This window comes from Culex quinquefasciatus, chromosome 1, assembly GCF_015732765.1.
Source record: "Culex quinquefasciatus strain JHB chromosome 1, VPISU_Cqui_1.0_pri_paternal, whole genome shotgun sequence".
Lineage (NCBI taxonomy): Eukaryota > Metazoa > Arthropoda > Insecta > Diptera > Culicidae > Culex > Culex quinquefasciatus.
The window spans coordinates 82,382,773-82,395,621 of NC_051861.1; the positions used below are offsets into that span (position 1 = coordinate 82,382,773).

The 12,849-nt window shown below is 45.7% G+C and overlaps 1 protein-coding gene across 1 annotated transcript; it reads right to left on the reverse strand.

Annotated features, from left to right (window-relative positions):
- Positions 1-4,529: 4,529 nt before the first annotated feature.
- On the reverse strand, positions 4,530-6,449 carry LOC119770542. The gene is given in 5 exon segments (XM_038265595.1): positions 4,530-4,745; positions 4,748-5,030; positions 5,088-5,790; positions 5,793-6,178; positions 6,211-6,449. Coding segments are annotated over 5 exon segments (1,827 nt in total).
- Positions 6,450-12,849: the final 6,400 nt, after the last annotated feature.

A 12,849-nucleotide genomic window follows, 5' to 3' on the forward strand; every position in this document is an offset into this window, starting at 1 on the left:
TTGTTCAGACCCTGGTTCTTCCACTGGTTCATGGTAGCTTCCGGAGAATTTTCGAGAAGATGGACTATCGAAAGTACGAGTTTTCTGGATATTACTTGGTAACGATTGGCGAAGTTGAGCAAGACCTGAATGACTTGATCAGACAGATATTGGAGGATCTTTGGACGTTGGACGTCAATGTCAACGTGGTCGTTGAGAGCGCTGCGGGCGAGGCACTGGTCTACACTTTCTTCCCGTACTGTGAATCTCACTGCGGAGTAGTTTACCCAATGTTGTGGCAGAAATTCTCACCGACTGATGACGTAGACCTGTATCCGGATCGGTTGAAGACCTTCTACGGATGTCCGCTGATTGGCGGAACTCTTGAAGCGAAACCGTACACCATCTTTCGCTGGCAGAAGAACGCCGAAGAAGTTGATGTCAGTGGATTCGAGGGTGACCTGATGGATCTGCTGGCAGTGAAGCAAAACTTTACGCTCCGATACAAAGTTTCGCCAGCGGCGTGGGGCTTCGCTCGGGAGTTGGGACAGAGCACTGGTGTGATGAAGATGATCCAGGAGGAAGAGGTCGTTGTATGTACGCTCTGATGGGGGTAGACCAACGCTCGTGGGCTGCTTTCACTCGCACTTTTTTCTACCGGATCACGCCCCTTCTTTACCGGAACGAACAAACTCCGATCGTGCCACGTGGGCGGGCTTGCACGCGGCGCCCCTTCTTTACTCCGGAAAACAATTTCGATCGTGCGACTTGCACGGCGCTCTTCTTCTTCTCACCGGAAAACGCTAAAAATCCTCCGATCAAGCCACGCGGGCGGGCTTGCACGGCGCCCCTTCTTCTTCTCACCGGAATACAATCAGGTTCCCGGCTTTTCTTTCCGGAACGAACAAACTCCGATCGTGCCACGCGGGCGGGCTTGCACGGCGCTCTTCCTTCTTCTCACCGGAAAACAATTTCGATCGTACGGCGCCCTTCTTCTCACCGGAAAACGCTAAAAATCCTCCCGGATTACACCAGCGACAGACAGTTTTGGTTCACTCTTTGGACGGTCAAACAAATATTGACGAACATTCGAACACGCGACAAAACTTGAGACGACAAAAAAATATGGCGAGCGCAGCCGTCCCCTAACATGACAGTTTTCGTGAATTGCGCGTATCCACCGACAGATGGCATGTGGACCTCGTCGGAGTCCGCCCATTAAAAACGCAACTCAAAATTTGCATGGGAAACTTTTTTTCCGTGACGGCTTTCGCGGCACGCTCCCTCCAACTGTTCGAGACTAATATTTTAACGTGGCGTATCTTTAAACAAGTTTTTCAAGAAAATGATTCCAGAATGCTTATTTTGTCGTTTTAAACCGAAATTAGGCAAAAATTATATTAATTTAAACTATTCGCCATTTTCAAATGTTTGGCTAGATGATATCAAAGGCCGCCATCTTAGGCCCACTGGGCCCGCAAAAAGAGGTACGCTCAGTTTGTATGGGAGCTGTCAACATGCTCCCGGGCTGGGCGAGCGCGACTCCTCTTCCGCGACCAGTACCGAGGAGAGACGGGAAGCAAATGGAAGAGAGAGTAGACGGTCGATTGCTGGGCAAGCGGGAAAGCCCTTCTCTTTTTCGAGCAGTTTTCACTCGCGTACCGGAAGTAACTCATATATCGACGTGAGTGCCTGAGACACAAAGTAGAGTTGCCAGATTATCATTTGTGACGTTTTGCATTCAACGTTGCGAGATTATTTTATGAGAAATTTGTATTTATTTTCTTAAAAATAAATCTGTATGTTATTTGTATTATGTCAAATTCAAGTCAACATTAACACGATTCGGTAGTATGGTACTGTTTAAATTGAGTACTTTACTCATGGTTCATTTTAAAGTTCATCTAAAATACCGAGACTCGATTCATATTGAATGCCTTTGCCGTATCATGTTCGGTGATTAAGCGTTTGTATAGCCACTCATAGGATGAACTGTTCCAATGAATATACTCGCAATATAGACTCATTTTAATCGTTCTTTAATTAGAAGCTTTTAATCGTATTATAATTCAATTGTCCTAAATGAAGCTTAGATTGCTGATATTAATGTTTACAGCGATAAAGCTTATTTTTCTGAGTACAATGACCCTTTGTACGACCACAAATAGTTTAAAATGGATTTTAAAATAAATTTTGAAAAATTAACCTCGCGATCCTTCTTGACAGAAAAGCTCCTACTTGACAGCGTTCCAAGGGGACCATAGTTGATCCATCGAAAAAATGTTGTCTTTTCATTATTTTTTTTTGCATTAAAATAAAAAAAACTGATCAGAAATGGTTTTTGACCGTGTTTTATACCGTTGTACATAAAAATTGACATAGGGCTTTAGAACCCAACTACTCAACAATTGAAATTTTCAAATTAAATAATTTCACAAAAATCTGTATATACAGATTTTTGTGATTTTTGGGATAAAAAAATCTATCCAGGTTTTTAAGCGAAAATGGCGTTCGAATGGTGAACGCCCGAAATGTCAAAATCGCGCAGTAGCACCAACATTAGAAAAAAAATGTGGCTGTCATGTCATGGCACACTTTTTCCGTAATGTTGGTACCACTGCGTGATTTTGACATTTCGGGCGTTCACCATTCAAACGTCATCTTCGCTTAAAAACCTCGATATGTATACACTAGGGTTCCCAGAATATAGGACTTTTTGCCTTTCTTACTAAAGAAAGGTATAGGGTTTGCATTTGGCTCCACGCCAAATCCAGCTTCGTTCCCAAATCATTTCTCGAGCAATATTATTTTTTTTACCGGCTGTATGGCGGTTGCACAGGACCGTAGCTACTGGCTTAAACCTGGCATCACGCATTATACCAGTAAGGTGTTGTTTGCTGTGCCAGCAGGTCGACCGTTTACGGCATTCGAGAAACTCTTTCGTCCGTTTCAAAGTGAGATTTGGTTTCTGATCACGCTGTATCTGACTACTGGGATACTTGTCGTTGGGATCTTACAGTGCGGCTCCCGAGACCTACGTGACTTTGTTTACGGCCGTGGGAACACATCTCCAGTGCTTAACATGTTGAACATCTACTTCGGTGGAGCGCTGCCTCATCCTCCTACATGGAACTTTGCACGAACTTTCTTGCTGCTGTGGTAGTTTTTGCTTCGTAATCCGAACACTCTACCAGGGATCTCTGTTCCAGTATCTTCAGCGTACGATGATCCATAGACCTTTGGAGACCATGCAAGAGATTTATCAGTCCGGGATCGATTACCACATGATGGAAATTGGGCAACGTTACTTTATTACCTTACCGCATGTACTTGAGAGGTATCAATCAACGAATCAACCTCGTGTAGCACCCTAATGAACTCCAAACTTTTCCAGAACAACCTACATAACCCCCGGAAAGGACGCGCTGGGAAACATGGTCGAGCGGATTGGCGCCGGTGATGTTTACGGAGTCGTGCTGATCCCCCTCGATCACGCTGCGTATCACAACAAGATCTTTCCCAAAAGTCAGTTCGTGCAGATTGCGAAGGAACACGTGGCCGTGTATCCGGTGGCACTGTACTATCCGAAAAAGTCCCGCCTGACGAAGGTCTTCGACGATCGGATTCGTAACATTCAGCCGACCGGACTGATTCGATTCTGGATGAAGCGATACGGTGATTACGACTTCTTCCAGCAGATGGACAGCTCGAGGGAACCGCGACAGCTCAGCAATCTGCGGTTAGTGGTGTTGTTTTTGTTATGGAAATACTTTTAGTTTATTTAGCTGTTTTGAGAAAGTTGTTTCTGTTCTTTATGGATTAAACAGAGTAGGTATCCACCAATAAAGACATTTATTGATGTTAGAACAACATTTACATTGCAAAAGGTCAGCTACCTTCTGTAAACTTTAAAAGTTACTCACTTAGTTAAAATGAAAATAAATTTAGGACATTGCATGTATGGGGCGACGTGGTGGATCCGCGCGCTGGTCTATATTGATAGCTCACAGCCAGTCTATTACATCGTCAATCGGAGCAACAAAATGACAGCGGTGTTTTGTATTCCTAATGCCAGTTCCAGTATTCCTAACTCCAGTTATAGCTCACCAAGTCGCGTTCACCTATAGTGATTATCATTTTTGCTTACTAATCCAAAAAACGAGGGATCGAACCCCGACTCGAGCGACTTTGATTTGTTTTGTGTATGTTCAGAGTTTCAAGATTTATATTTCCTATACATTCTCGTTGGGAGCAGATGGGAATCGAACCCAGGACCATTCGCTTACAAAACAAACACCGTAACCAGCCAGCCACGGCCGCTCCCTTTACATAAAATAGACAATAATATTAATACAAGTGACACTGATTGCCTTCGCCACGAATCTAATATAATATCTATAATCATGTTTCATTCTTATAAGCAAGGTTGAGAAATAAGTACCCTGCCCTGATGTTCACGATCAAAACCATTTCATCGGACAGAGATAATGCGAAAATTTATTTTGTCATGTCATGGTGTTCGTGACTGTATGCATCACTTTTTCACACTATCAATTACCAACGTTAGCAACTGTGAATGCACCTTCATTAGCCGCTTGCTTAATCATTCTTACTCTTCCAGAAATTAATTCGAACCCAAAAATTACCCCGCAGATGAGAACCAAAAGTCCATATAGTTCATATGCCATCATCAAATGTTCATTGCTCAGCTGTTTCGGCTCAGCGCTCCCTGTTGACTTTCCGATGAACTCATAGTCCCCGTACTGCTGCTGATCCAGTAGTTTATCAACCCGGCAGCCTGGATCTGCTGCAGCTGTCGATTAAACTGCTTGGTGAGCATCGACTTCTTCGGGTAGTAGATCGCCATCGAAAAGGTCGTTATAGTTTCGCCGCAGATCGTTACCGGTTCCAAACCCTTGCGACGGTACAGAAGGTTGTGGTGTGCCATGGCGTCGAGTGTTCCCATCACGACATCTGGCGACTCAGGATGATGCTCCATCCAGTCCAACCGACGGATGATGTTGTTGTGCTCTTGAGGCAGGTGACGAACTCTGCAAGAGGGTGTTTTTGAAATGGTTATGAACTTGTATCAAGATAAAGCAGTATACCTTCGCAAGCGGTTTGGAAACGCTTCGAAGTAGCGTTCACCACTCTCTGCTACATAGTAGAACGCATCCGTTTGATCGATCTCGTTTAGTGTCTTCGACGGATGAAGGTTCGCGCTTTGCTGAAGATGTTGGAACATGGCACTTTGATACAGGGTTCTCAGTACAAAGCAGAAGAAAATCCAAAGAAAAAGCAGGGTTCTGGCAAAATTTCTAGCAGGAAGTCGAGGCAGACCAAGACCAAAGAAGATTTGTATCAAGTTGAGACGAGGTGTCCGGATGGCTCTTCCGAACACGAACTCACGAACCACTTGACTCCTGAGCTCGATGATCCCAATCGAGATAAAGGCAACCAATAAGATGGTACCGGTCAACATCCAAACACTAGCGCTGAACGGTCGGGTCAGTTTCTCCAGCGGAGTGTACGGACGACCTTTGGGCACTGCAAGTACTACTGACGTTGTATGATGAGCAATACCCGCCTTCATTATCTTCAATCGGGCAACAGAAATTCCCAAACAAGACATCCCAAAGTCAACCTCTTCCTTGTAAATCATTCGAATGATCCCTGTGCTGTTCTGCTCGGACGGATATCCCCACTGCTCACCATTTGGAGGCTCGTAGATAAGCGCCCTAAATTTGAATTTCTCCTCCAGTACATCCAGAATATCTCCCTCGAAACCACTCAATTTCAATTTTTGTTGGGTGATCTGTGCATTATCGTGTAAGGTCGTGTTTCAAAAGCAGCCACCTTGAACAGACAACCATGAAATGAAGTCGTCTTGTCAGGGTACATTTCGTCTAAATCAATTTTGGAAATTGTACGCAAATGTACCATGCGGCATGCTCTACCAGAAAATGCAAAGTACGTCCAAAGAATGACCTTCTGCTCCGCGAAACCCATCACAACAACATTGACGATCTGTAGCTTCCACAGGTCATTGAAAACCTTCCGAACAACTTTTTCAACGAGCTCTTCACTGAAGATCACCAGGTATCGCCCGGAGAAGTCATACCAATGTGCGTTCAGCATGCTGTATTGCTTCAAAAACGCTTTATAGCTATCAACCAGGAACACGTTCAGCAGCCATGGTCTGCGGGGAAGTTCTCCGGTGCCGAACCCAACCTCAACACGATCGATCCCTCAAGCTGGGCGATAACATCGCCCAGGAGATCCGCCTGGAACTGGGCTGACCGTTCAGAGATAGAACCTTGTGCAACGTGCACCGATCCGAAAAGATCCTGGAATGCTTCCAGCAAGACGGCGGCCGTTACGTTTACCTGTGGCGGAACACTTGGATAGATGCTTTCTGGAGATGAGGTTACGGCGGAAAGGTACGCTGTCAAGATCAGTGGTAGAAACATTTTGCTTGATTGCTGGAAATGACGGAATATCTGGATTCTGGTATTTATAGATTGGCGATCATTATGACCTGTGACTGTTTGGCCTTTGTTAAGGTTATCTCTCTACTAATAACTCATATTAATATTTTCGTCCGAACGATATCTTGCAACTTTATCAGTCACCAAAAGCTAATTGCTAACGAGAAATGGACTTTTTCACACGTTTTCTAGTTATGAGTTGAGAAATTGCATGTTGCTTTCTGCTTTAAATTACTGTATCCGATTCAAATGATGTCACATGGGTTGAATCTTTCGACATGTTACTGTTTATTATATGCTGGGTACTTCCCGTATCCCACGGAAGTTACAACTTTACCGACTCAGTCACACCCAAGTCCAAACCACTAGTGGAAGCGAGCATTGCCATGATCAGACAATTTTTCGTTCCGGAAAGCAACCACATCTACATCCGCCGCCGAGCGTCCAATCCGGGTAATGTCTTTGTTCAGCGTGACATCGTAAACGAGTTAACCGCCCGCTCGGAACCGCACATCAAGGTTCAGCTGGAGACGTATCAGGCGAAGGTGCTTGAGCAGTTGCGAGCGTTCAACGTGTTCCTGGTTGATGACTACAAAGCATTCGAGAGGATCAGCGACGGAATGAAGGTGCGCACGTACAACTACAACGGTTTCTTCATGGTGATTGTGAGTAACTCGTCGGAGAGCAGCGGTTACACGGTGCAGCGCATTATGGACGAGCTGTGGACGCATTATATAGTGAATGTTGCGATACTGGTCACTTACGAATACGCACCAGACAAGACTTACTACTACACGTATTTTCCTTTCGGGGATGGATACTGTGAGCGGGTTCTACCGACGCTCTGGAAGGTGTTCAGTGAGGGACATTTCGGCAACGTGGAGAAAGAATTCTTCCCTCCGAAGCTGTCCAACATGCACGGATGCCCGTTGAAGCTGGCCACGTTCGAGATTGCACCGTTTGTAATGCTGAAATATGATAGCAAGGGCAAGGTGATTCAGACGGATGGTCTAGAAGGGATCGTGGCTCGAGTGCTAAGTCAAAGGTTGAACTTTACTACGCAGATCGTTTTGGTGGATCCCCCGGATTGGGGCATTACGGCAGTGTTGGGTTCCTGCACCGGAGCGTCGAGATATGTAAGGTGGATTAAATTGCATGTAGTCTGAACACTAACAAATTGTTAATTCCCTTAGATTCGCGACCGAGAAGTTAATTTCAGTATCGGTTACTGGGCGTTGACGCTCAGTAGAAGTCTTTACATGGGCAGCACGTTTCCTTACTATTCATCACTGATAACTATAATTGCACCACCAGGATATCCATACAGCACGATCGAACAGCTGATGCTACCATTCAAGTACATCATATGGTGTTGCATAACTTCCATCCTGGCGATCGCCTTTTGCGTGATCGCGATCGTCAACCGCAGGTCAATATCAGTTCAATACTTTGTATTCGGCCGCAGAGTGTCTGCTCCTCTGCTCAATACGTTCAACGTGTTCTTCGGTGGTTCGCTACATCGTCTGCCAGGCCGTAACTTTGCTCGATCATTGATTGCCGCATGGCTCCTGTATTCTTTGGTTATCCGTACGTCCTATACGGCATCACTGTTCAAATTTCTCAAGCTACAACCGAACCGCACAGTTCCGCAGATTATCCCGGAGTACATTGCCGCGGGTTATCACATCCGAATGACTCGCAACTTGAGCTACGTGTTTGACGGAAATCCAGATGTACTGCCACATCTTCGCCAGACAAGTTACGCTCAACTGATAGCCACCGAGATCGACGAACTGCAGCTTCCGTCCACGCGATACGTCATGCTCATGCCAATCGAGGCCATTTCCTTCTTTAACCGCAACCTCACCAAACAGGGTAAACTTCTTCGCACGGTGTACGATCGTGTGTTCCTGTCTAAGCTGGCGATCTACACGCAAAAATCAGCGCCCTTTCTGCCAGCGTTCAACACTTTCCTAGGTCGACTGAATGCCGCTGGGTTTATCGATCAATGGGCCTCTAACTACCATCAGCCGGTTTTCCTGAAGCAGATTCGTTGGCAGACGGGTCCCCGCTCAATTGAGCTGCAGCAAGTCATGGGTTGTTTCATATTGCTTCTAGGTGGACTGATCGCCGGATTGCTGGCATTTGTACTAGAATGCTTGCTTGAGTGGTGGAAGTGGAAAGTGATGTTGATGCGTATGAGGCGATTAAGGCGTACAAGGCGTCGCTTTGTACTGTACAGATAATGAGCTGTTATTTTGTGCTGCTGAACCATATAAGGGCGTTTTTACCTGTTCAGCACAGTACCGCCATGAAGCTTTCACTGTTATTATTTGCACTAACTTTTCGTCGTTGCACGCCGAAGAGTCAATCTAGCTGATGCCGTATCAGGCATACTGCTTAAGAACTACCAGGATCCGTTCGCTCCAGCACTGATATCGCAGGCCTATATTTCCAGTAACAACTCGCGAGCCCAGCAAGACCTGTTGAACTCCATTATCAGCACATTGGACGGACAAATTGCCATACGCTTCAATGTCCCGTCGGGAAAGCAACTGCGTAGACCGTGGACGCACCACGTTTGGCTCGTTGATAGCTATGAGTCCTTCAGATTGCTGTACCGCGCACTGAACGTTGAAAGGTACGACTATTCCGGCCGGTATCTGATCGTGCACAGTGGTATTCCGGAGCAGAAGATGATCAACCAGATTTTCGAAGATCTGCTGAAACAACAAATTGTCAACGTAGTCTTTGCTGGAGTGATTGCCACTCGGGTCGAGCTGTGGACGTACGATCCATTTACTTCGGGAAATTGCTTTGCTGTGAGTCTGATCAAGTTGTCGGAGTTGGTCGATGATTATTTCCCGGACAAGACCGCATTGTTACATGGATGTACACTTAAAGTGGGATCTTTCGAGACCAGACCATACACTTTTATCAGCTATGATGAAAATCAGGAGTTGGTATTGGGAGGATTCGAGGGTGACATGCTGGAGGTATTGAAGGAAAAGCTTGACTTCAAAACGACCATACTGATTCCACCCAACAACACCCAGTGGGGAATCGCGACCAAGGAGAACAGTACCGGGATGATGAAGATGATCCAGGAGGAAGAGGTCGACTTTGGTATTTCGTGTCTAGGAATATCTACGGCACGAAACGAGATTTTGAAGGCTGGTGAAGTGCATTATACTACGGCGCTGGTAATTTCGGTACCTCCGGGAAGACCGTATACGTCGTTTGAGAAGCTATTTCGTCCGTTTCGATCGGCGGTATGGATGGCAGTTGTTATATCCTTGGCCCTTGGGTTCGTTACGATAGCTGTTGTCGATCGGATGAGTAATGACGTGCGACATTTTGTCTATGGTAGAGGTGTTGGTTCAGCAGTGTTGAACCTGTACAAGGTACTCTTCGGGATATCAATGAACGTTGTACCTAGTGGTAATTTCGCGCGAACCTTACTATTCCTATGGATAATGGAAACGTTCATTCTACGAACTCTTTACCAAGGATCCAGCTTCAAGTATCTGCAGCTTAGCTTGAAGCGACCCCCCTCTCGGACTCTGGCAGAGGTAGATGCAACCGGTGCCCATTACCACGTGATAGACGTTGCTATTCGCTACTATGAGGCATTTCCGGAACGGATGAAGAGGTATGAACGTTAGTTCAACTTCAAATCTAGCATATTCCTAACCTTCTCAACCCTTAGGGTGATTCCCCTGCCCCCAGTGAAGGACAACCTAGCGGCACGCCTTCTCTGGATGACTCAAAACCCCGATAGTCCGGAGGTGATGATGAGCTGTACGGATCACGTGGCGTACCACAACCGGCTACACCGGAGACGTCCCGGCGGATTCGTCCGGATTGCACAGGAGAGTATCGCCGTCTATACGATCACCATCTACTACCCAAAGAAGTCGATGCTGACGCGGCAGTTCAATCGGCAAATTCGAAGGTTTCTGGCGGCCGGTTTGATGGAATATTGGATACAGCGGTACGGTGACTACGATTTTCAGGAACAGGTTGAATCCAGTGGGCCGAAGCCGTTAACTTTAGATCATCTGCTGGGGGCATTTGAACTGTGCGGTGTTTTGGTCGTTACTAGTTTTGTGGTCTTTTTGATTGAACTGTTAGTTTTCAGAAGTAGCTCTAAGAAGATGTTGAACATTTTTGGTACTTTGTTGAAACGGGAGTAAATTGAAACAGCATAAAATATTTGTTGAAATAATAAGATTTGTTCGGGTTTTTCCCTCTTGCCATCTGTCGGTGAATACGCGCAAGTCACCAAAACTGTCATCTTAGGGTCCGGCTGGTCTGGATGGAAAACTTTGAAAAGCTTTTTTGAATCATGAAGCCGTTGACATATAATTCAATGTCGTTATCGTCACACAATACAGTCTAAATAAAGATAAATACTTGATTATGCATATTCCTGAAACACAAGCTTTCCATGACTCGACAATTTAGTTTCTAGGTCTATAGTGCAATTAATAACAGCATAATTTAATGACAACGCAGTGTTATGATTTGATAGTCAGGTTAGTACAATATTGGAACGAAATGCGAGCTTAGGTAACACTTCGGTTGTAATTAAGCTGTGACATTTAAATCGCTTAGTTGTATTGATGTATTTTGTATTTTTCCAAGAAGGGAATTCTAGCTCTACTTCAGACAAAACATTATCAAAGCATACCCTGCTTCACTACAATTTTGAGACATGATGAAACTTGATAGCTATAAAGCGTACCGGCAATGGAGGATTTCCATTCGAGCAGTTTTGCTTTTTCTACAATGTATTCCTTATGAGAAAACTGCCATTTCTACCACTCGAATCGGGTGCTCCATTGCAGCGAATTGGGACTACAGTCTGAATAGGGACAGTAGTTTTTAGAGCAAATAAAAACTTAAATTTGGATAGTGATGCTCTGTTTTTGTTGTTCTATGTCTGTTCTATCCAAAACTAATCAAAACCATTAAAACATTGTGAAGTAACAAGGACCAAACAGCTGTCCCGATTCGGCCCAGATGACGGTATGTCAAATGTAGGGTTACAACTTCCAGCTTCAAACAATGTTATTATACAACTTGTCCACAATCGCTTTCTCAACGATGTTCAAATCTTGCAATGCAAATTTCAACCAGAAATGCTACCATCGCTCCCACCATTCCCAACGCATAGAGCTCGAAGATTCCGCTCAATATCGGCACGCTCAGAGCCGGCCCGAGCGCGTCTCATCCGAGTCCTAATGATCTCCTGCAGGTTGCGGTTAAGCAACTCCCGCCGCCAGTGCTCCACAAAGCCGTAGGTAACCAGTGGCTGGATTTGCCCGTTGAACGGATCCACCAGCGGTGAATTTTTCCGGAAGAACACACTCAGCGTGTAGCTGTACAAACGCTTGCCGAACTGCCGATAGAAGGGACCGCCGTTGTTCAGGACTTGTAGGTTTTGGTAGTAGAGGGACTCCGGATAGCTGATACGAGCTCCACGGAGAAATCCGTACCGGATAGCTTGCAGAGTGGCGTTGGCTTGTTCCGTTGGAATGATCGTAATTTGACGCTGGATGGGATCATGTAGGTTGTCTAAGAGGTACCGCTCCGGAGGGATCACGAAGATGCGGTATTTGGATGCGATGAACTCGTCCCAGTCGCGCACGATCGAGTGGTTCTGAGAGTGGTGAAAATTGTAGAACATGATCTGCTGGTAAGCCGATCGGAGAACGAACGTTGCTAGCATCCATATGGTGAGCAGGAAGCGGGCAAAGTTACGTGAAGGAGCTGGGTTGGCGGGGTTTCCGATGGTTGTTTGGAACAGGTTCAGCCCTGGGGTACAATTCATTCGACCCCAGATAAAGTGTTGGACGTACTTTGGAAGGAATTGCAGTAGTACGATGACGAATATGGCGATCGTCAACATTGCAGCGAACCATGCCCATAGGTTAAATTGGAACGGAAGTAGAAGCTTCTGATCCATGCGCGGAACCAGGAGTTACGCACAGGATAAGCGATGTTTGATAGTGGCTTTGCGTTCCGGTTAGGTACTGCTGGCGGAGATAGTTGTTCCCGAAAAATCCAAGGTCAAGTTGACGGTCCCGTTGAGCAGCAGTCCCATGGCTCCGGTAGCGGTTCCGTTTTGGTTGAGAGTACCCCAGCGTTGGTTGTTGTTTGGAATTATGGGACGGATGGTGAAGTTGAGTGCTAGGGCGATGGTTTTCAGCAGAGTTCCATCTACTCCTCGGTAATTAACGATATTGTCTTCTTCGTCATACGAGAAATCCATAAAGGTGGTTGTTTTGAACAGAGCTACACCGAGTGAAGCACCGAAAAAGTTTTTAAACTTAGGTGGAAAGTGAAGCTTAGGACTAACAAATCCTGTCTGTATGAA